Source organism: Anolis sagrei, chromosome 1, assembly GCF_037176765.1.
Source record: "Anolis sagrei isolate rAnoSag1 chromosome 1, rAnoSag1.mat, whole genome shotgun sequence".
Classification (NCBI taxonomy): domain Eukaryota; kingdom Metazoa; phylum Chordata; class Lepidosauria; order Squamata; family Dactyloidae; genus Anolis; species Anolis sagrei.
The window spans coordinates 73,662,850-73,688,513 of record NC_090021.1 but is presented as its reverse complement, the minus strand read 5'-3'; the positions used below and the strand labels follow the sequence as shown (position 1 = coordinate 73,688,513).

Here is a 25,664-nt window from a genome sequence, read left to right as displayed (position 1 = left end):
TGATGTAAAGTGCCCACTTTGTTGAGACAATTTACATTTCATATTTCTTTAAAGTTTAAGTTTTCATGTCTATTCTTCTTATTGTTTGAACTATAAAGAAAACATTTTATTACAGGGTCATGCATAACAATCATCACAACAAATGCATAATTTTTGCTGCAAATTAGAATGGGCAACTGCTTTTGACTCTTGGGAACAGTTATCTGTGCCCAGGCCCGTAGCCAGGATTTCGTTTCGGGGGGGGGGGGGGTAGGCTGAATTTTTTTCAGGGGGGGTTCGGGGGGGCTGAGTTTCGGGGGGGCTGAGTCTGAGTGAAAGAGGGTCTAGCCTAGCAAACCTTTTGTATCATTACCCCAATACCCCCATGCATATGGGATATATTGAGTATGGTTATCAGATCATGACATGAATAAACATAACAGTTCAAATAATGCACCAGTAAGGCCTTTTCGTGAACCACCATGAGAATTTGGGGGGGGGGGGCTGAAGCCCCCCGACCCCCCCCCCCCCCCCGGCTACATGCCTGTCTGTGCCTAATACCACACAAATTAAAAAAAATCAGTAGAAGAAAGACATGGAAATTGCCAAAAGTTAACTATAAATTTTGTATATTCAAATCGTTCTGGATTGTTTTTTCATATTTTACATTAGTTTCTTCTTTTGTCAATATTTCCTCATTTTTAAATTGTACCTGTATGGATGTGTGTTTTGTTGTTTTATTTTTATACATCCCTAGATCCCATAATTGCTTGGCTGCAGTTCCCATAGACTTTGAACCGTTCAGGGCATTCTATACAGCAAAGCTATAATTAAAGGTGAATTGCTATTGGGCACTTATTTTTTTTCTAATCAGGATGAGCAATCTTGGAAGATAGACCACATCAGCTCTAGATTATTAGATATGCTTTTCTGTGGATGAGCAGATGATGAATACTGGATGGCATATGTTCTGTATCAGAGACTAGAGCTGATGTGGTCAATCCAATGCAGTTTCTCAATCAGCACCCCAAATAACCAAATCGAATCTTAAGTTGACCAAAAACTGATTTGTAACCCTTTTGGTACTAATGTTAGAGAGTGGTCCCTGGTCAAGTGGTCCCTTGTAAAAAAAAAAAAGGGGGGGGGGTGTTGGGAACAACTGGCTTAGATGGATAGATCAATAGATCGATAATGAGATAACTTGGAGCTCAAGTTTGAAAACAAAATGCATTCATATTTCATATATACGCTATTAATCTAGCTTGAAGGTAATTTATACAGTATATTTTAATAATTTTATGCATGAAATGACGTTTGTGTATGTTAAACCATCAGGAACAAACAGTGTCATCATCACAGCCACTGATGTGGACTGCTTTGGATTTTGGAGTGTTTTGGATTTTAGAATCCGGATAAGAGATGTTCACCCTTTATTTCAAGACAAATTTCAAGTGAGATTTGCAATTCTGCGCTTCAACAATGGGAGCACATTTTGTGTAAGCACTCTACATAATATTTTAATTTAATGATGGAATTTGTAACTCTGATTATATAATTACTGTGACATTTATTCTTCAATAGAAATGTATATACATATCCTTCACATATATATACCATAGTTACTATCAGTTATTATAAGATGGATACATTTTTGGGATAAACTTTCACACTTGCAAGTCATTGATGTTAACAATAATCAAAGAGTGAACAAGCATGTGGGACTTCTCCTGCAGTTCCGAAAATATTGAGTTTTGTAGTATAGAGGGCTGTAGTCCAGAGATCAGTCTTTAGAGATTAATGGTTTTAGTTGAGAGATGTCTTGCAGGTGGATACAAAAGGAGTTCTTTCCTTATGTTTCTGCCAATAAAGAGCAACAAAACTTTCCTGTGGCTCCTGCTGGACACTTTCAATGCTATCATCCTCTTTGCCTTAAAGAATACGAAATATGTCTATAGCTTAAGAACCAGCACAAAAATCTCCAAAGAGATAGGCTGCCTAGCAAGTGCAGCAAAACTACATGTGTTCATTTGATTTCCTTCCAGGTTTTTTAAAGCATCTACTAAAATATAATATCCTCTGGATTCTTCCTGTGTTTCATGTCTTCGTCAGCAGGTCAAATTGTTCTTGGCATGCACTACTAAGAGCACATTTGGAAGAGAACTGGAATACAATTCTCACTTTTATGTTTCTATATTTTAGAACACATCTCATATGTTGTACTTTTCAGAGAAGTAGGCAGGTCAGTTTCTCTTGCAGCATAAAAAGAAGCAAGGGAGGGGAGAGAGAAAAGAAATGTGGCAGAACCATTAAGACTAAGTAGTTTTTAGTTTAGTATAAGCTTTTGTAGATTTAAATCATTTTTTTTTCAGATGCAGTATAGAATGATATTACAGCCTCATGTTGGAAATTACACTTATACAGCTATGGAAGTTGGATAGAATTAATGTTATGTAATCTAGAAAGATGCAAAGTGTGACCCCTGTCCTAAATTTTCAAAGGGTTGGGAGCGATGATAGAGGCCTCTCAGATCTTTATTGTAGTTAGTTAGTGATGATGTGTGAAAGCAATAAATCTGCTTACCAAAAGTCAGTTTACTATTCAAAACTCTCTCTGAAAAGATTGCCATTTGTTTTATGAGCAGAGGTGAGGACTCTTGCATAAATATATGTAGCCATTGTCTTTTTGATACATGTAGTATTACTTCTAGAGTAGCTCTAAGGACAGAGTTGGTATCTGAATCTGTGGCATGGTCTTTTTCCTGTATCACTGTCCATGTTATGTATCCTGTTGTAATGACTGGCTATTTAAGATTTGAAAACTGAATATAGGCCAATGAATGCCTGCTTCCCGATATTAGTGAGAGGGCTGTCTTATTTTCCAGGATTGATTGTAGTCCATTGATGATGCATTTGAGCGATCTCAACTGGGAATTGTTGGTGACATCATAAGGTGTTTTGTTGTTCTGTGATTTTGAGCTCTCTTGCAGTAGATGGTTCCTGGCTATTAAAAGTTTCACTTCTTGGTTTGTTTCTTCACTTCCTTAGGGGTGAGTATTGTAGTTTGAGAAATGCCTCAAATCCAAAAGTTGTGAGTTTCAGCCTTGTGTTTGAGCAGATGTGGTTGTATCACAGGACTTGACTGTAAACAATGGATTTGATAGTGTGTTCCACTCAGAACACACTATCTAATCTATTGTTTGCAGCCAAACCAATGCAACCGCATTTGTGTTTGCAATTAGCATTCATGATTTGATGAATGCTAATTGCTAACTTTCTCAATTCATAGGAAAGTTCTCCTTCGTTTAGATTAGAGATGACTCTACGTGGTATCCACAAGCTAATTTCCAGCAGGAAATCTTTTATCCTTCTCAGATTTATATAGATCAGTGCATTAGGCCACATCTTTGTTACAGCAATCCTGTAAATGAAAAGACTGCAAGGTATCATATTCTTAACATTTGTGCTCAGAAATTCATGTCCATAAGCTTCCCTGACTAAGCCTATCCACATGTAATAGATCATTCTTGTTCTCTTTCTAGTGGATCATCTCATGATCTTTTCCAGGTAGAATAGTCTCAACTTGGTCATCTTGGCTTCTAGGAATCGTTCAGGCTTTATTTGCTTTAAGACACATTTATTTGTCTTTTTTAAGTTCATGATAACTATAGAACTCTGCTCTAGCACATTTAAAATGTGTTGATTCTTTTTTCTGTCAGCTTTTGTCACTGTCCAACTTTCACATTGAAACCAGAAATGCACAACATTGACTTGGTTTAAACTACCTTTAATTATTTCAATGTCTTCATTGTCTAATTTAGCCATATCAATTTTCTGTGATCATTATTTTTGAATTACTTAATGTTTAGCTGTAATCCTGATTTAGTGCTTTCTTCCTTGATGTTGTTGATAAGCATTCATTTTTCTGACAGTAGTATGGTGGAATCTGCATATCTTAAATTTATGTTTCTTCCTCCAATTTTCACACTTCCTTCCTCCAGGTCTATTCTAGTTTTATGTGTGATTGTATTCAGCATTCAAGTTAAACAGATAGGAGGATAAAATGCAGCCTTCCCTTCCTTGCCAGTTGGAAACCATTCTGTTTCCCATGTACTGTCCTGACAATAGTCTTTTACCATGAGTACAAATTACTTATGAGGACAATCAGATGTGTGGCACACCCATTTCTTTAAGAATTGTACATAGTTTCTTTAAAAAGATATACACAATTAAAGACTTTGCTAGTGCGGGCAGATGTTACCTCCTGAAATTGTTTGGTGTATTCCATTACTCAATATATGTTTACAATATCTTTTCCTTTTCTGAAACAAGCTTGGTCAACTGTCATTTCTTTTTCCACATATTTGGTAAACTTCCGAGCATTACTTTGCTTGTGTGACTGATTGATGCAATGGCCCAGGAGTTACTACTGGAGATTTGGAATGTACTGTTCCTGACTTCTTCCAATCTGTAGGCCACACCTACCCACCCCCGGTATTTGTTGGCAGATTTTAGTTAGAAATTGGGGGTTTCTGTGTCTCTTATATGAAACAGCTCTATTGGTATGCCATCTTTCTTTATTATTTATTTCTCTCAAGTATTTTGTATAGAGACTGTATTTTATTTCTAAAATTTTGGGTTCATCTTCAAATGTCACTTCCTTGAATGATACTCTGAGCATTTCAGCTCCTTTATATAGTTCTTCAGTGATTTTTCTTTTTTTTTCTTGAACATGTAGTATATTTTCTGCTGGTCCTATATCATCCTCACTCTTTCTTTAAAATTTCCATTGATTTCTTGGCTCTTGTGGAAGAGGTCTTTTGTTCTACTTTTATTGTAGTCATTTTCTATTTCACTACACTGATTGTTAAGGGGTTTTAAGCTTTTATTTTCCATATTAGCAGATCAGGTTATTTGCGACAATCTGATCTTGTTTTTGCAGACAAAAAAGAGCTTCACCTAATTCTAGTTATGTATTCTGATTGATTTCTTTCTTGTACATCAGGAGACAACCATGTGTATAGTCAACTCTTTGGTTGTATTAAGTATGTGCGTGTTATTCAGAAATGTTGGCCTCACATTATTCAGTCAGTCAGTTTCCTGCTTCCTTTCTTGATCCTAGGACAAAATCTCCAGCAATATTTGGACTTCCATGTAGAATCTTTTGATTTCTTCCTCTTCCGCCTTTGTAATTCTTTTGTTTTGAGTCCAGAAGCATCATTAGCCACAACACACATCCTCTGGACTTCTTTAGTAGTTGATTGAGTGCCTTGAGACCTGGAAGTCTCACATTCTGGAAGCCATATGAAGAGGCAATTCAATAGTTCCAAAATATAAATCTCATGTTTCATTTTGGATTATCTCTTCATATGGTTTTCATGGTAAAAAAAATACTTGTTTTAGTGGTTCCTCCTGTGCAGTTTTTAAAAGTATTAGCTACAATTGTAATGAACTTAAAATCACTGCAAAATGAGTAAAATCATCTCTGCAAATAACTTGCTCCTATTTTTATCTCATTAGAGTTTTTTAAAATGTTATCCTGTACATGTGGCCCGCCCACTGTTACTGCGACTGTGTTTACCGTAATGTTATTTTGTTACTGTATTCATATTTTTTTAAAAAAATATAATTTTGATGATTTTGCTTGTTGTTTATGTTTTGGTTCTATTTTGCTGTAATATGTTGTCTGGGCTTGGCCCCATGTAAGCCGCTCCAAATCCCCATTGGGGAGATGGTGGTGGGGTATAAATAACGTGTGTTACTATTATTGTTGTTGTTGTTGTTGTTCAGTTACATTAGTAATCTAATGTAGACAAGAACTAGAACAAGTTTTACATTCTAACTTTATTACTAATCATATTTCTAGCAGATAGGGAGTAGTGGGGAACACTGGTTCACTAAGGGCCCTTCCACACAGTTATATAACCCAGAATATCAAGGAAGAAAATATCTGCTTTGAACTGGGTTATCTGAATCCACACTGCCGTATATTCCAGTTCAAGGCATTTAATGTGGGATTTTATTCAGCTGTGTGGAAGGGGCCCAAGTCAGTTTATAGTATAGTAATTTTGGCCACCTGCCAAAAGGTTGGGATTCAGGGAGAGAAAGAATGGCTATGCCTGCTTTAAACTTAGCATGGTTAGCTGAAAAAAATGCGCTTAAATGTAAATGTCTTGAGCAAAATGCTTGCTGTCATCATCAGAACAGATTACCCTTTGTGAAAATATGTAAGCATAAATGACAAACTACTGGAACAGTTTGTGCTTTTTAACAACACTAATCGAATATATTTAAATTTTTGTTTTACTCTTTAGTTTTCTAATTGTTTTTCAGTGATGGCAATCTTAAAACAGTGGGTACGGGAAGTAAGCTTACGAGAAAAACTTATATAAGTGTATAATATACAGATACTTCTTTGTGAAATCACTCAATCCCTTTGTATATGTTTATAGGTGAAATTGATATGAAAAGGTGGAACTAAATCTATGCTTGGAGAGGACAGTCTTCCAAAAAAAGAGAGAGTGCGAGCTTTTGGTGTCAGATACCTTCAACCGATGCTCGGAAACTCCTTATTGATGAAAATAAAGCTTGATGCCTGTTAGCAAATTCTCTCATAAGTACATTACAAAGTTAATTGATTTTATAGCAAAATGTGCTGGAAATTGAAGTATAATTCAAGAATGTGGAAATGTTTGAATGGAAATCAATGACCAAGAAAATACAGTGCATGGGCATGATCGATAGTTGAAAGCAGTAGAAGCTCTGCTTTCCATAATATTTAAAATCAGCCATTCCTACTGTCCACATCCGCGTAGAACAATGCATTCTTCTTCTTCTAGTAGGCAGGTAAGATCAAATACTTCACATATATTTTCTTGCTGTAAAATAGAATAGATTCTGTTCAGAAACTAACTGTAAGTAACTATTTATTTGTAGTTAAATTTTCCCAGTACCAAAGATAAAACTACATTAGACCACTAATGTAACAACCCATACCTTTGCTCCCTTTATGGTGTACCATTAACTTTTTGTGTTGCTGGTTTCCTTCCTTTTGTGTCAGTATGTCCTTTCAAGTTACCTGCCATGCCAATTTACAGCAAGCCCATAGATTTCATGGGATTTTCTTAGGTAAAGAATCATCAGAGGTGACTTTGCCATTTCCTTCATTCAAGATACAGCCTATAGCACTTGGTATTCATCGGTAGTCTCCTATCCAGGTACTAAACCAGAACTGGCTCTGCTTAGCTTCCAATATCAGATAGGATCTGATGCTTTTAGGATATTTAGACCCTTCCTGATCTCTTTTTTAAAGGACCAAATTTCTCCCTCAGTTCCAGCACATCTAGCAGTATCGCCTCTTTTCTTTCTTCTCACCTTTAAAAGCTCCTCTTTCCTTGCAGCAGATCTAAACAACAGAAAAAATGTAGTGTTTGTTATTTAAAATGTATCTGGTCTTAGCCTCTTATGTTTGTTGTTGTGACTTTTGTCTCACTTTTACCTACTTTTTCTGGTATGTTTTGTGGGAATAGTTTTTCCTAAAGGAAAATCCTCAAAATGATTTTTCTCTTAGTGATACGAAAACATCCTAAGAGTAGCTGTATATTTTGACTCACTGCTTCATTTAAAATAGTATCTGTATTAGAAGATTGAACTGGTGTTAGGTTGTATAATTCTGATCTAGGAACTCATGTTGTGATCCAAAAGATATGTGTGACCAAAACTTTTGTTTTGTTTGCATTCTTAAGAATAGATTGACTTTCAGAAAGCTATAGAAAGCAAGACAATTACCCTCTATAGCCAACCAAAAGTAAGTGCCTATACTGAGGAATAGGACAGAAGTGAAATGGTGTATCAGGGCACTTCCACACAAACATATAACCTAGAATATCAAGGCAGAAAATCCCACAGTATCTCCTTTGAACTGGATTATCTGAGTCCACACTACCATATCTTCCAGTTCAGAGCAAAAAATGTGGGATTTTATTCAGCTGTGTGGAATAAGTCTCAGTGTACTGAAATGAAAATGCATGGTTTGGTCTGTTCCTAATTCCTGGTTTGTTAAGAGGATTTTATTATTCTGTGTTGCTTCTCTAGTAGTGCATTTCCATACAAATGTGCTCAAGGTCTCTTTGACTATAAAAGAATAAATGCATTAGGAGACCAGAAGCCTGTAACTAAAGGCTTAAAGACAAACACTTAAAACTGAAGTGTGAACTGAACAGATAGTTCAGGTATTTTCTATTCTAGAAGTGGTAGGCAACCTTTTGACTTCCCCACAGGCTTCGGAAATGTGAAGAACAAGGATAAATGTGAGCCAAAAACACAGAGAACAATTTTCACTTCTTCCAGATCTCAGCAAGCAGACATTCTATGAAGTTTAAAACCCTCTTCTATGTAGCCATATATCATTTGTGCCAGCAAAGTTATTGGTGTTGGGGAAAACTCACTAGCACCCGTCATTTGGGAATGGCAGGAGAATTGTTATGTTTTCAAACGGGGCTCATTAGCCCGGCTTGATCTTGGAAATATCTCTGTCCCAAAAGCTTACCCAAAATTTGAGAATTTTAAGAGGGCATATCAAGAGCAACACATTTGTAAACATGGGCGCCATTTATTAGTACATAACATTAGGGAGGATTCTCTATTAATAGAGGTGAACAAATATAACCTTCTAGTTGTTGCTGGCTTGGAACTCTTAGTGTTCCTTACTATTGGTAATGTTGTGTAGGGTTGATGGGAGCTACCATCCAACAGAGTTCACCCATTGTTTGAATACTCCTCCAACTGGAAATTTCCTGATTTCTGGAGGAAAGTGTAGTCATAAAACTCTTATTCTGCCAAGCAGTCGTGGACTGTTGTTGTCTCCCTCCCACCTATCCACACACATATACACTCACACTTAATTGTATATCTTCTTTCAACTAAATTGTAGTGAAAGGTTATTCATGAAAAAGAAGAGAAAAGGATGAGTCCTTATATGCATTCTCAGCCCATTTAAATCATGTTCTAGACAGTCTGCATCTCAGCTATTCAGTGGTCTGGGTGGAGTGCCATTGTGGTGAAGAGAATGGCATGTGAAGAGAGTCATCTCAGTATCCTCCCATCATAAATACACTCACATCTTCACGAAGAACTGAGTGAAAGACTTAAATATTGGCAGGAAAGTTAAATTAGCTTAAGACTGGGGAGTTAAATAAATATGAAAAATGACTAGGTAAGCTTAAAAAGCAAGAAATATCAGGGAAAGAGTTAATTGGGAAAATATACAATGGATTAATAGCTTAAATAGATTAAAATATGCAATGGATTAACAGAAATAGGACTGAAGTTGTTAGAAAAGGTATGGGAAGGAGATCTAGGTCCATTGACAGATTTCGCCTGGAAAAAGGTTTTAAAGTGGAGAGTGGTTAAGAATCTGTCAATAAGATTAAAAGAAAAAGTGTATAAAGTCATATGGAGATGGTATACTACACTGGTTAATTTACACAAGATGAATAAGAAGCAAAGTAATCACTGCGGGAGATGTGGCGTGCCCAAAGGGATATATTTTCACTTATGGTGGGAACAGGTAACATTATAGGATTAAACCTAGCCCCGAATGCTAGGTTAGCATTACTAAAGGATGCCACAAAGCTGAACTAAAAAATGTCAGGTTTCTTCCAGAAACCTGACATTTGTCTACCTGTCTTTCCAGGAGATTCGCAGGATTTTTCAGAGACTGATGGAATCATTCCAGAAGTTGAGAATGATGTCTGTAAACGGTCCACATTTTTCAGGCATATAATAGAGTTGGGAGGACAATAGCTTTATAAACAAACATCTTGGTATCACTACGAATATCCTGATCCATAAAAACTCTGTTTGATTAGAAAGAAATGCTGCACTCAGAGCTCAGATAGTGTTGTACTTTGTTTACTATATTGATTTTGGTAGAGAGGTTGCTGCCAAGATAGTGTAAGTGGTCAACATAGTCTAACATTACACCATTAAGCTGAATTTTTGGCATTTCAGAGGGATTGCTTGGTAGAGAGAGGCCAAACTTTTCATATGCTCCTGCAAAGGTGTTTAAATTGGCTTGTAGGTCTTCTGAATGAGCACAGACTATATTATTATCAGCATATTGGAGTTCTATGACAGATGTTATTGTGATCTTGGTTTTGGCTTTCGGCCTGCTGAGGTTAAATAGTTTGCCATCTGTTTGATAAGTGATTACCACACCAGTGGAAAGCTCCCCATCAACAAGGTGCAGAATCATAGTGATTAAGGTAGAAAGTAAGGTTGAGGCAATAGGGCATCCCTGTTTAATACCTGATTCCACCTTAAAAGGATCACTTTTGGGACCCACTGCTGTACAAGACCATTGCTGTCATGCCATCATGGAGATGTTCATAAATTTATCAGGGCATCCAATTTTTAATTGTGATTCACTCTGTCAAACGCCTTTGCAAGGTCAATGAATGCCATGTACAAAGGTTGATTTTGTTCCCTGCATTTTTCTTCCACATCCCAGCCTTAGTCTCCCTACTTCCAGTTCTTCATTAAACCATTTACATCCTGGTTTTTCTGCTTCAGTTCCAGATCCCTCTTCTCTTACTAGCCAGGCAGCCCCAATGAGGTCTACCCCTTCCTCCTTTCTTTTTCTAGGTAACACGGAGAGATTTAAGTTAAAGTATAGTAATGAAAGCTATCAGAATTGTTGAGAAAGAGTTCCATTGGCACCACTGATCTAAAACATTCAGAGAAAATTGTTCTCACTTTCTTCCCCTACACTGTGGGTTGTTTTTTTGTTTCATGGACATTAGTAACGGATCAGGATAGAATTGCAGACTCATTTGCAATAATCTTGCACTGTAACTTGGAGAAATGGGGTTTCAGTAAACAGCTTTGGGTTTTCACTTATAAAGCTATAATTTGGTGTAAACAAGTATTCTGCACATTTCAAAAGCTAGTTCAGTGGAATGTGACATTTAATTATTTCTAGTAAAAATATTAAATATTATCTTGCTGTTATGCTTTCAATTTATTCTAGCATGAAAATGTGGTTATCCTTTTTTAATTGTTGAGATGTTTATCGCTAGTCCCAAAAAGCTGTAGGCAACTTGAAAAAACCTTTGAAGACTTCATCCATTTTGCAAGACAAAGAGTTATCCAGATAACTTGGGTGTGTAACAGTTCTGTAAGCTCCATGCAGACTTCACTTACATTTGTTATAGAAGGACTTTAAAGAAAACATACTGAGATACTTTGGAGACAGGTTCAGATTTACAATTCTGTATTGTTGTAAATTTTGTTTTCAAAACAAACAAGGAAGTTCATTCGAAATTCCCAATGTTGAGTACACCATGCTAGCTATCAATGTAAGTCATAAACAACTGTGGGACAACTCACAGGATTTATCTAGCCCAGAAAAATATTGTCCTTACCTTCAGATGATACACTGTGACTCCCAGCATCCTTCACCATTTGTTATGCTGGCTGGTAATGTTGTGACTTTATTCTAGTATTATTAGGGAAGGGGGCATGTACACACAATTTCCCCTTGATCTTGCAATGCAAAACTTCTCAACTTATTCATAAGGCAGTGAAGGATCAGGACTCAGTGGTCCATCCTTGCTTGTTCCAGGCAATCCATGGACATACAAAACCAGACTGGATTTTAACCTAAAAGTCTAAAACAGTGTTTAAATCAGGCATGGGCAAACTAAGACCTGGGGAGCAGATGTGGCTATTTGGGTGCTTACTTTAGGCCCTTCTCATTTTCCTTGTCCTCTTGGCATAAGGACATGGTGGCCTGTTGTGTCCTTATGCCAGAAAGAAGAGGGAGGAAAGGACATAGCAGCTGACAGCCCTCTGGAGCACTCTCAGCCACATCATGTCTCCCCCTCTTCCCGGCATAAGGATGGTTCAAGTGGCCCCATCCTTATGCCAGGAGGATGGCTCGATGAAGGCACACAGTTCCTAAAAGCCCTCCAAAGCACTCTCAGTCACAGCCTGTCTCACCCTCCTCCCGGCATAATGCCAAGAGGACAGTCCAAGGTTTGGGGAGGAGGATCAGGAGGGAGGGTTGGGGCAGTTACCACATGTCTTGCCTTTCTCCAAGCATAAGGATGGGGTAAGCAGCCCCATCCTTATGCTGGGAGAACTTCCTGAAGATGATTCAAGTCCTGCTCTGCCCTTTCCTGCCCCTCCCCCTCCCATGTCCACCCAGCCCCGCTCCTTCTTGGCTTGGCCATGAGGTCCCCTGGCCCTCCTGGCCTTGCCCTCCTGGCTGGGCCTACAATGTGGCCCCAAGGCAAAAAGTTTGCCCATACCTGGTTTAAATATATTGAAGAAACAAGCAGTTTTGTAATGTTGTGCATCATTTTTCCCCATCATAAAGTATGCTTAGTTTCATAAGATATGGTTAGGAATAATGGTATGTGAGATCCAAAATTGTAGCACACATATTAGATACTACATGAAAACGATTACATGCAAATATGAATTCTGGGTTAGATGCATTCAGTGGCATTCCTGAGGAAGTTGTATTTACTCCAAAGAGCAATATTTGCATTACCCCTTACATACTATTTTTGTACATAGGGCAGTGTGTTTGCCATTTCCTGCTTGTAGCTTAAATATATGAGGTAAAACAATCCATCATCTCATGAAAGCTACGTTATGGTGTGCTCTCTGCTTGACCACATGAAACAAATCCCTGAAAAAATAAGCTTGCTTTAATTCTTGCAATAGTATAAAAGAAAGCTAGGTCTGCACAAAGAAATACCAGGATTTCAGTATACTAGCATAAAAGCACAAAGAAGTAATGTGCTATTATGTTTGTATATTGAAAGATTTCTTGTTTTAACACAGAGTCAAGAACACATCTTGTGAAACTAAAGGAGTTCTAGAAACATTATTTTGACATCAATAGCTTCTTGTTGACTGCTTTTATTAGAAAGAGAGTTGCTTCTTCATACAGACTTCTTGTTGTTGGAGAACTCTGATGTGTACTAACAGCTGGATCATGGGGTAACGCAGGCTCTTGATAGCATTGAAAAGAGAACCCATTAACCTAAATTTAGCCTGTCAGAAGTTTGTTTGTGTGTGTTTAATGCTGAATGTTTCTATGTGGTTGTTCAAAGACAGCGCTGTTATCCTATAGTACTTTTGTAATATTTATTTACTATATACAGTTTCTATGTAATCCTTAGAAATTCATGCAGAAATGAATAAAACAGAACCCATATTGCACATCTTTGTTTTTACCTATGTTTGGAAGAAATTCAGCAGTGATTAGTATTTGTAATGAGGATGGATATGGAGCTCAGTATTTATCCCTAAAACAAAACTGACTTTTTGAACATCCAAAATGTATATATCTGTGCTTTGACCACAAAAAGAAATAAAATTATTATTATTAAGAAATAAAATTATTATTATTATTATTATTATTATTACATCCTAATTTTAAAATCCCACCATCACTGCTTGCTACTTATGTTTTCCTGCAGCAGGGAATATTTACTTTACAAGAACATGTGAAAGATAGAAGCCAGCAGGGTCTCCAATCAATGAAGTGGTGTTGGCAGTGTATTTTTCCTCCCTAAGAACATTGAGGTTGAAGTGAAAAATCTGTGATCTCTTGTAAGAGAAGATTTAAAAGGAGGAACTATTAGAAGTTTTTAAAAATAGTTTCTGCCCCATTGTGTGTCCCAGTCAGCAGTCCCACATAAGTAGGATTTATACAAGTGTTAATTTACCATTCAGCAATTGATTTAATGGGTTTGCTGTAGTTGGGACTAGAATTTGAATTTTGGCAGATATGCCATGGTGGCACAACAGGTTAAACCGCTGAGCTGCAGAACTTGCTGAACGGAAGGTTAGCGGTTTGAATCCGCGAGATGGAGTAAGCTTCCATTGCTAGCCCCAGCTTCTGCCAACTTAGCAGTTTAAAAACATGCAAATGTGAGTAGATCAATAGGTACCACTCTGGCAGGAAGGTAATGGCACTCCATGCAGTCATGCCAGCTACATGACCTTGGAGGTGTCTACGGACAATGCCGGTTCTTCAGCTTAGAAATGGAGATGAGCACCAACCCCCAGAGTTGGACTCGACTAGACTTAATGTCAAGGGGAAACCTTTACCTTTACTTTACAGATTTTTATTCTCAACTAGAATCACAAAACTATTACACAGATGAAATACATCAGAATGGTTTATCTAAAACACATTTTAGAATTATTTACCATTTATGTCATTTAAATCCCACCATTGCCCCAAAACTAAGATCTAATGCAGCTTCAACACATGATTGGGTACAAAGAAAAACACAATAAATTAATCTAAAGAAGCAGTTTAATTCCTTATTTAAAACAGAACTATTGGAAAATACATCACCCATTTGTTAAACTAGCCATGCTTTGAACAGCCAGTTTGCTGCCCAAAGGCTGCCTGAATAAGAAGTGGTTTGCCTGCTCGCAGAAGGATAACAGAAAGGGGAATCAGTTATGACTCTCTTAGAAGGCAGTTCCACAGATGGGAAGCAGCAATTGCAAAGGTCCCCTCTCAAGGTCTCAGCAAACATGTCTTTGAAGGGACTCCCTGCAGATTTCAATCCTAGGCAGGTTTGCATGGGAAATACAGTCTTTTAGATAAACTAGCTCTAATCAGACCCAACAGTTTATTAGCTACATAAATATTTTTGTTTATCTCCAGGAATTTTTCAAATGGTCCTTCTTTTAAAAATACTTTTAAAATTATATTGGTTGCTAAGGTCTCCTTTAATTTCTACATTCATGAATGTAACATAACATTCAACATTTGTAATGCTTATATTGTGAAACTCTATAGGCAAAGCTCATCTTGGTTATATTATATGCATTTCCAAAGAGTCATTTATATTAACTTTAAATATTGTTTAGATGCAATCTTCGAAAACTGAAGTCTATAGCTTTTTAATGGATATGGGAAACGTTCTGTTTACGAGTTCAGTCTTAAATAACCCAAATGCAAAGAAGGACAAGTGCTCACTGAAAAATGGAACAGAATAAAGAACTCTTATTTTCATAAGAATGATAATAGTTTGTTTCATAATGTTGAAGAAGCGCTATGCCAGGAAATTCACTATCATTGTTAGAATGGATCCATCCTAAATTTCAGTAGGAAACAATCAAGGCCATCTTAAAACAATTGAAATCTCTTATCTATTCATATTTATCTATCTGTTTAGATGTATATGATAGATTTTATGTGTAGTTTTATATTTATGCTTCTTGCTCTTTCTGTAGCTTTCTAAATAAAAATAATTTTCATATGTTGCAAGTGAGATGTGGAAAAGGAAAATCTATTCATAAAGTGTAATATTTAGATGGAGCCCCCGATGGCACAGTGGGTTAAACCGCTCAGCTGCTGAACTTGCTGACCGAAAGGTCACCGGTCCAAATCTGGGGAGCAGGGTGAGCTTTGCTGTCAGCCCCAGCTTCTGCCAATCTAGCAGTTCAAAAACATGCAAATGTGAGTAGATCAATAGGTACTTCTCTGGCGAGAAGGTAATGGTGCTCCATGCAGTCATGCTGGCCTCATGACCTAGGAGGTGTCTATGGACAATGCCAGCTTTTTGGCTTAGAAATGGAGATGAGCACCACCCCCCAGACTGGACTTAATGCCAGGGGAAAAACTTTACCTTTTAAATATTTAGATAATGGATAGAATTACACTTCTTTTTAGCTTCAAGTTTCGGCAGTGGCCAAGAGTCAACTCACACAATTAATTCTTGTGTGCCAGTGTCACCCATCCCTAGAAAGATATGACCATTATGATTAATTGCTTAATTATATCTCATTTGGATTATAGTAAAAGCCCCATATCTGCAGGGGATATGCTCCCGGCCATAGCCACCGATATGCCAAACAACATTAAATTATTTTATTTCTGTCCCAGCATGTCCTAGAATTGTGTTGGAAGACTTAGAGATTCCCAGAGAGGTATCTTCTCCAGGAATTCGCTAGGTCCTCCAACATAAGTTTATAAAACCTTTTGCAGAAGTATAATATGGAATCACTTGGACCTAGTAATTTTCTAGAGAGACCATTTGCCTCTTGGATGTTGGTAAATGAAACAACATGTGATTTCTATGGTTATGGAAGTCTTACTCTACTGTAATGTTCTCTATATGGAGCTGCCTTTGAAAATGTTCAGAAACCTCTGGTTCAAAGTTGTTTAGCCAGATTGTTAACAAGGTCTGGCTAAATAAAGTATCGAAGTCCTTTGTTGAAACAGCTTTGCTAGCTGCCGTTCTGTTTCCAAGCCCAACTCAAAAGCACTAGTTGTGCTCTGCAAAGCCCTATACAGTTCAGGTCCAGATATCTGAAATACTCTTATGTTTATATATGAGCTTGTTAGTGGAAATCCTTCTCTCTGTTCCACCATCCTCATAAGTACATCTTGTGGGAACCTGGGAAAGAACTTTTTCAGTAATTACTTCCACGTTCCGAAACTACTTTTCTAGACTACATCGACACTGTCCTTGCTATGATTTCATAGACAGATGATTTTTTATTATTATTATAGGAGGCCTTTGAGTGCTGATGGCTTGGGGCAAAAGAGCTGCTCCTGTCCTGTGTAGTTTACATATGTTGGTCTTCTTTCCAGTGGTAATGCTTTCAATTGCATTCAATTTTATTGATAGTTTAATTATATTTTTGAAAATGTTTTAATGATGTAAATGTCCTAAATTCCCTGAAGACACCAGATCTCATCTGATCTTGAAAATGAAACAACCTCAAATCTAGATAGTATTTGAATGGGAGACCAGCATTAAATACCAGATGCTTTAGTTATATTTCAGAGGAAGACATAGGCAAAATGACACTGAGTATTCCTTGCCTGAGGAAACCTTATTAAAGTCATGGGTCATCAAAAATCAATAAGCAACTTGGAGACACACCACAGACACATCTACAAATGATGTAAATATTTTAACAGAATCTGTTTAACTTTTGTAAGATGGATTGAATCTAAGACTGGGTAAGGGTAATGATGATGCCAACTGCTACTGTAGATGATTAATCGCTGGGGTTTGTTTACATATAGACAGTTATTGTATATACTCATATATTAATATAGAAACCTTAGTTAAATATCTACCCAAAAGTCTAGGTAGACTTATCCATGGGTTAATGTAAGTTTTGTCTACTGTGTTCTTTTTGGTAGCCTGGATGGGAAGATAGTGACAAGGAGCAGTCAGAAGTAGCTATCATGAAAGATAGGTCTGATGCTTTCCTATCTCTGTGAAATGACTCCCAACTTATCCATAGGCTATAACAACATAATTTTGTCACCAACATCTGCCCTCGGCTTATTCATGAGGTTGACTTGAAGACAAGTATATAACATAGAGCAGTGGTTCTTAACCTGTGAGCCACAGCCCACTGGTGGGCCACGAAACCTAAAATATGGTCCTCAGCTCTAGATTATTAAATATGGTTTTCTTTGGGCAAGCAGATGGTGACTACAGAATAGAATATGTTCTGTATCAAAAACTAGAGCTGATGTTGTCTATCCAGTGCAATTTTCTGAATCGGCACCCCAAATAACCAAACCGAATCTAAAGTTGATCAAAATATGATTTGTAACCCTTTTGGTACTAATGATGGAGCGTGGTCCCTGGTCAAGTAGTACCTGGTCAAAAAAAGGTTGGGCACAACCGACATAGAGTGAACAGGTGTGAAAGCACATTTGCTATTACCCCCCCCCCCCAGTCCCTACTATTCTCTTTTTGAAAACTAAAGGCTGTGTAAATATTTTGGTCTTATAAATATCTCTTCAATGAAGCATATAAATGTTTTTGTCTGATATGTTGCATTTTTCTTTCTTTCTAGGAAATTCCACTTACTTGGATGACCACCGGCCACCCCCTTGTAAGGTGAGCTGACTTTTTATTTAAAGCTGAGCCAGATCATCTCCTAACAACTCTATCTTCCCCTGAAATATACATTCCCCATTAGCAAAGAGCTTCTTCCATATGTGTATGAAAATACTCTGCATCTTGGTTTTAATATAATTCATTTTTTAAAATTCTTTTTGTCACGTGGAGGCCCTTATCAGAGTCAGTAGTCATCATAGGAAGAAGGCAGAACAGGGAAGAAACAGATAAACAAATGTACTTGCAAATATAATCACAGTGGAAATCTGTCAAAAATTATCTGGTAGTCAAAATGTAGCATTTATATGTGATTAAAGGTGTTGTGTAACTGCAGTTTTAAAGAATAATCTCATTTATATCTATGACCATTGACATCTCTGATTTATTGTTGAAAACATTTAGAACTTTGAAAATTTTTGGATGTAGATTAAGGTACATTTTGTTTAATGGAATACCTCTGCTTCTCTTTAAAATATCCATCTGAGGCTGCTTTTAAACAGCCACATAATCCAGATCAGAAGGTGGATTAAAGAAATCAATTTTCTCTCTGGAGAGTCTGTCTCCACACATCACCCAGAAACCATGAAAGTAAAGGAAAGTAAAGACCTGGATGTTTGAACAGGCTTTCGACTAAGCAGTGTGATTGATTAACTGATTATTGGAACACGAAATAATGGATAACGAGTTTTGGATTCTGATTTCACCGACTAGACCGGATGGATTTGTTATATTGATGTATTGTTGTTTGATGCTTATGTTAATGATGTTAATGACTTGTGATGCTTTTGTTTTTTAAATGCATAATGATTTTGTATCCTGTATATCTAAACTGTTGTAAACCGCTCTGAGTCGCCTAAGGCCTAAGAAGAGCGGTATACAAATAAAGTAAATAAATAAATAAATAAATGAAAAGCTCTTGCAGAATCCACAAAGCTCCCCTCATGTCAAATCAGTCTAATAGAATGGCTTTTTTTTACTCCATTTGGAGAAATGTGCAGAATGAGAATCAGCAATAGAGCTCATCTTCCAACTCAAAAACAAGAAGTGGAAAGCAATTTCTTCCTGGAGAGGGAAGGAAAAGCTGTTCATTTACCTCCCTTAGAGCTCCACATCTGGTCCCTTCATCCAAATTTTCCCAGAGATGGCACTGCTTACTCGAGTGCTACACATGTTCCTGCAATTGATCATACACCCATCACCTGCAGTACATTTTTAGCTGATTTTTGATTTTCACCTTACTTTTTAAGCACATGTTTTCCATGTAGTTGCATGTTGGAGCACACATTAGGGGGGGCGCATTTTCTAGCCACCCCTCCCCTTTATAATCCACATCATTCTGGGCTTTACACCATGCGCAGATGGGGCCTGAGTGGAAGTCATCTCCTTGCTGTTTTTGATTGTTTCAAACATATCCAGATATAGCAGATTGCCATACAGAAAAATACAATATCCCAAATCTACAAAACAATATCTCTGTTGGACCAACCAAAATGCATAAAATACATGATGCAAACCTTTGAAGCTCCATTGGTTTCTTCGTCAGGCAAATGTGTTAATGATCTTAGAGAAGTGGTGCCACATGTTTGGCATCACTGGAATTATGAGTTGCATATTCTTGCTCTAAATCAGACTTGCACAGCCTGTGGCCCTCCAGGTGTTTGGGATCCCAATTTCCAGAAGCCCTAGCCAGCTTGTCCAATGGAGAGGAATTCTGGAAGCTGAAGTCCAAAACACTTGGAGGGCCGTAGTTTCTGTAGACCTGTTCTAAACAGTACTTGTGTTTTAACTGGCTCAATATGTTAATTTCTGCTTTAGTACTCATAGCTTCTTTGTGCCAACAAGGACAGTACTATAAATCAAGGATCAAAAGTTTAGAATAATAAACAAGCCATGTTGAGATAGAACAAAGGGATATAATTAAAAACATGGAGAGACATTGTTAAAAATGGAGTACAAAACCAATATAATTAAGACTATCAATTATATGGATTAAATATAAATTAAAACCACACAGCCAAGATTTTGATATCTCTTCTGCTCCAGGGAATATGCTCCCCATATAGCACCTGGCAAGTTTAACCCTCAAAGATACTCATGTGCATACAGATTAATAGACATCTTAGAGCATAGGCAGACACAGTAGGCAAAATACATACAATTTAATACAAAGACTAATTCATTTTTTAAAAAATGAGGTTTTTGTCATGTGGAGACCATGAGACCAATAGCCATGTTTTCATTTATCAATGTAAACTAAAAGTTCCCTTTAGGCATTTTATCTGTACTCCTATGTAGTTCTGTAGTATGCCCTTATCAGAAGTTGCACTGAAGGATCTAGAAATGCTAGAAAGCTGTTCTTTCTCGGCATTTTCTAGACCAGAGGTCCTCAAACTTTTTAAACAGAGGGCCAGGTCGCAGTCCCTCAAACTCTTGGAGGGCCGGATTATAATTTTTTTAAAATGAATTAATTTCCATGCACACTGCACATAAATTATTTGTAGTGCAAAAAAAAAAAACCACTTAAAAACAATAGAAGAATTAAAATGAAGAACAATTTTAACAAATATAAACTTATTAGTATTTCAATGGAAAGTGTGAGTCTGCTTTTGGCTGATGAGATAGGGTTGTTGTTGTTGTTGTTGTTGTTGTTGTTGTTGTTGTGTGCTTTCAATTGGTTCTGACTTAGGTTGACCCTGAGCGAGGGCCAGGTAAACGACCTTGGAGGGCCGAATTCGGCCCCCGGGCCTTAGTTTGAGGACCCCTGTTCTAGACCCTCTAGCGCAAGTCTGTGGTATGCTTTGACATAAATGGCTGGTTTCAATAGAGTTTGCTATTATCTATGATCTTGTATTTCTATGATACATCCAGGAATGCTTCCCACTCACAGATATGGAGGTTGAACTTCTTTAACATATCAATTACAGACAGTCCAGTGTATGAAAACCTTACTTTTTTCCTAAGAATTATATCCACTATAATTATATGGCAGTGCAGACTCATATTAATATGAGGGGGTGTTAGGGGTACTTTGAATGTGATTTTCCTGCTTCTTTGCACGGGGTTGGACTGGATGGCCCACGAGGTCTTTTCCAACTCTATGGTTCTGTGATTCTAATAACAGTAATGACGATGTATGTATGTTTAAACATATGCTTGTATGCTTGCATTTTAACTTTGTTTTAATATGTGATTTTAGAGATGTATTTCACAATGTTGTGCCCCGCCTTGAGCCAAAAGGAGAAGTGGGTAATAAATAAGAAATTATAATAATAATTATTAGAATAGTCTTGATGCTTAAACAAACAAAACATCCCAACATAAAACACCAGAGATGTTTTCATCAAATGCTTCTGTTGTCTACTATGATGTTTAGGGCTGATACATCTACCCAAGAAAATTAGTGTGCTGTAACTTTGATCTTCACAGTTTGAATCAGCTATTCTGAGATTCCAGAGTGGGGTCATGTGGAGCAGATTGTCTGTGAAAGCCATAAAGATTTCTGCCGCTATTCTCTAGCTTCATCTGGCTTCTAATGGCTATTGAACCATATATCAGGGCAAAAGGGATTTTGAGTATCTCCTGCTTTAAGTAATTTTTGTAAAATCTAAAGGTTTGTTGAAATATTTGTGGGATTTGAAGAACGGGTAGAAATGGTCTCAATTAATCTTGATCTCAATTAACCAAACCAATTGTTTGCCAAATATTGCTGTAATGTACATTAATTTTAGATTGAACTCTAGCTGGCTTGCATTTAAATAGAAATTAATATTGTGCCAGAAAATGTCCTGAGTGATCCAAGTTTATAAATAGCTGCCAGTCAATTGACCATACATTCTGATGGGAAAGACCTATTTTATTTTTCTCCTTTGGCTTTTGTTACAACATATGGTTAGCAGTTCATTGTTAGCAGTTTGTATGGTTTAATTTTCAAGAACAATGTATGCCACATTATAAGAAGCCTCTGGACAGTAAGTAGTTAAACATTCCAGTTGAACCTTTCCAGTGAAAACATTTGTAGAATCCTCTAGAATGAATTTGAAAGGTCTGCCTGTGGACGAAAGGAAAGTCCAACAGAAGTCTGGTTGGGGAACATTGGATATTGCTTTCTGCTTGAGATGTCAGCTATTTATAAAGACATGACCCACTAAGGACTTTATCGCACACAGCTGATAAAGTGCAATTACAAAAGGGTAAAAGCACCTTTGGAAAGGTTTACTGCACACTGTAACTCTCTTGTAGTCAAACTGAATTGTGATTGGAACATCTGTATTCATTGACAGAAAACATCCATTAATGAATCCAACACCACTGTTCTTCTATCACTTTTCCTTTTTCAATAATGTCCTTCTGCTGCAGTCCTGATATTGCAAAGTGGAGGAAGATCTCATGAGAAAACTGGAACTGCATGACTGGCAGTTGTGGCAAAATAGGAGGGGGTAAAATAGAAATTAAAAAAAATGGGAATCTTGTGTTGGGCAGGGCAAACATGAGTAGGAACCAAGTCTGTGTGGAAGACTGATAACAGGAATTGGGACCAACAAAGTGCCAATATGTGCAGTTGTGGGTATGAAAGTGTTAATGTTTTCATTTGCTTAAACAACACAATCGTGACAAGAGAACAGTCTGGTGTAAGTGCTAAGTTTAGTGGTTTATAATCTTGATATGTTTTAAAGAATTTTAACTGTGATTTTTTAAATAGTGTTTATATTTAATTCTGTTTAATGTTTGCATTTTTGTATATTTTAAATTGTATGCTGATGCTTTTATGTTAAGCCTTTGAGTCTCCTCCGGGAAAGATAACGTGGGGTATAAACATACGACAATGACTACTAATACTAATAACAACAACGTCAACAGTACAAAATAGTGGAACTTCCTTATATAGAAGGTTATAGTGGCCATGTGAATAACTGTGTTCATATTATGTCAAACTGTTCAACGTGTCTTCAGGATAATATAGTACTGCTATCTTTTATAATATGATTTTAAATAATATTGGGGATAAGTGTTTTAAATAGTTAGGGATGAGTGACATTAGCGTTTCCATAACTTTTTATCCAATAACCACCAGCTTATCCCCCAGGAGACTGCTTCTTCTCATCTCTGTAAGTTTTTCTGGCATAACAGAGGATTCACAGCAGAGTCCCACACTTTATTATGTACCAGAGAGACAGACTCCATTTCTCTCCTGAACTCCATGGCACACACCAAGAACTTGTTATATGGCTCTGTCTTGCTTCTTACTCCTCATAGGAGGCATTCTGAAGCAGTAGGAACCTTTCTGAGGTGTACATGCCTCCTTAGCTGGAGTATTTAATTTGACTGGGAAAGAAGATGTGATAATTTACAACCATAGATAACTGATATGAATTATGGACCTTCTGTCCATGTTTTAGGTAATATAAAAATCAGTTAAACATTTTCAATCAATTGATATTGGACATTTTTAAGAATTCATAAATAGCTGCTCATCATTGTTCATTCTCTATTAGGCTTTCATGTTTAGTTTAGTTGGAGGGTGTACTTTATCAAAATCCCTGGGATTTCTTTGTGATATATTTTGTATTCTTTTCTCATTTCTCTGTTGCTGGTCTGCTGGGCTCCCTAGCTTTTTAAATGCACATAACACATAAGTGGGAATTACAGGATGCTTTAAAGGAAACAAAATAATTGCAATGAGGATTGAGTGGATTTGGGAAGCAATTTCAGACCAAACTGATTACAATTTTGTCCAAGAATTGGTGGTACTTATTAGAATGCTAGATTCAAACAAGAATGTATAGGCTAAACGAGATAGATGAAAGCAGCCAATTTTTAATAAAGGCTACTTGTTTTGTGAAACAAGTGCCCAAAGGAGGTAGTATTTACCGAGTTTGAAAGGGGTTTTATTAAAAGTGAGATCCCCAGAACTGGAGAGCGTTTCTAAAATGATACTGATTTTACCACGTGTAGTGTGTTGAATATAGAAAGTTTTCTTTTTATTTACAGTATTTCTATACCAGTTTTCTCACCCCTAGGGGGACTCAAAGCGGTTTACACATAACTGGCAAAACTTCAATGCCATACATTGGGCACTGACACAATGCCAATCCATAACAACCACAATAATAAAATGACAATTAAGCATAAACCATAATTAGACAGTACATAAGCAATCATTAAAAGAATAAATAATAATAACAGTCTCGCCAGTCGTATTGTCATTCCAGTCCATGTCCTTTAAACTCTACAAACATCTACAGTCCGAAGGCCTGGTCCCAAAGCCATGATTTTAAGTTCTTGAGATGTAACATTAGAGGTCAGCAATCTGATGCCATCCAGGTATTTTGTCTACAACTCGCATTGACCATGGCCATTGGCCATGATGACTGAATCTCATTAGAGTGGTTGTCCAAAGCATTGCCTAGCCCTCCCAAAGTTACAATTTCCTATAGGAACACTTCATATAAGACCTCTTTGTGTATTCCAGCTGTGTTTCATACAGAAGTATGAAATGTGTTTAAACTGTGGAGAAGTTTTGCTTAGAAGGGCTTGGAAATTCCCAAAGTGGCAGTAAAATCACACTAGGTGAGATTTCCACTTTTCTGCTTTTATTGTAATTACAATGAGCATTGCTCTTTTCATTAAGTTTTTTTTTGCATGGATACAGGCTGAAAGAGGTTTCAGATAATTTCTTATACTTTGAAAGATAGTGAAATAAATAGGAACAAGACAGAACAAGGTGACAGTGAGTATGAACATAACATTCCTTCACAGAAGAACAATCCCATACGTAGAAACCAGGAAGATCTTTGCTTTGATAATTATATGTCACTTCTAATGGATGTTGAAAAATAGACACAATGATAGGAGACACAATAGCTAGTTGAGATCTGACAAGCAAATGGGAGCTATTATTTAGCAAAAAGCTGTCAAGGTTAAATATGGGGAAACAGTCAACAGACAATGGAATATTGACACTCAGAGTTACAGATAAAATCAAATGCTTGGGATGTTTTTAGAATACTACCCAGTGCTTTTCTGGGAATGATCAGTTAGGAAGTGGTCCTATTTTCAAGGATTGCCAGAATATGGTAAATATAATTCGATCAGCAGATTGACACCACTGGATTTTACCCTATGTGTGTTGTGGGGGTGACATCCTAGTGATTGAAGGGTGAAAGTCTAGCACATATATGTAGTATTCTTTTTTATATAATGAACATAGTTTTGTGACAGAGAAAGATTTTTTCAGATGAACTGTAGGTCACACATTATATATACAACTAGCTGTGCCCTGCCACGCGTTGCTGTGGCCTATAGTAAAACTTATCAAAGTTGAGGTAGATATCTGGACTATTATGAAAGAGAGGTCCCTACCTATTCCTTCCCCCCTTTCCTCCCCCTTTCTCTACTTTCTTCCTTCTCTACCTCTTTCTTTCTTTCCTTCTTTCACTACTTGGTTTCATCCTTCTCTCTTTCCTTCATTCCCTCCCCCTTTCTTCCTTTGCCTTTCTTCCCTCCCTGTTTGCTTCCTTCTTTCTCTTTTTATTTCCTTTTATTTCACCACCATCATAACAATAACAATAACAGAATGCATTGCCTCCGGGACCTGGCACCTCTCCCATTCCCCCTTAAAGGGTCTCAGAGGAATAATAGCATCATAATAATCATAGAAATAACAACCTTTACCCGCCACGCATTGCTGTGACCAACCTTCCCTCTTTCTCTCCTTCTTTCCCTCCCATCTTTCCTTCTCCTCTTCCTTCTCTATCTCCTTCCTTCCCCCTTTTTCTTTCTCTTC

At 37.1% G+C, this 25,664-nt stretch overlaps 1 protein-coding gene across 1 annotated transcript in view; it reads left to right on the top strand.

Moving 5' to 3' along the window:
* UST (uronyl 2-sulfotransferase) overlaps positions 1-25,664 on the top strand; it is a 166,355-nt gene that overhangs the window by 41,412 nt on the left and 99,279 nt on the right. The window contains exon 2 of the mRNA XM_060753532.2: positions 17,838-17,881. Coding sequence (XP_060609515.2) covers positions 17,838-17,881 — 44 coding nt within the window. The remainder of the gene's footprint in view (positions 1-17,837; positions 17,882-25,664) is intronic.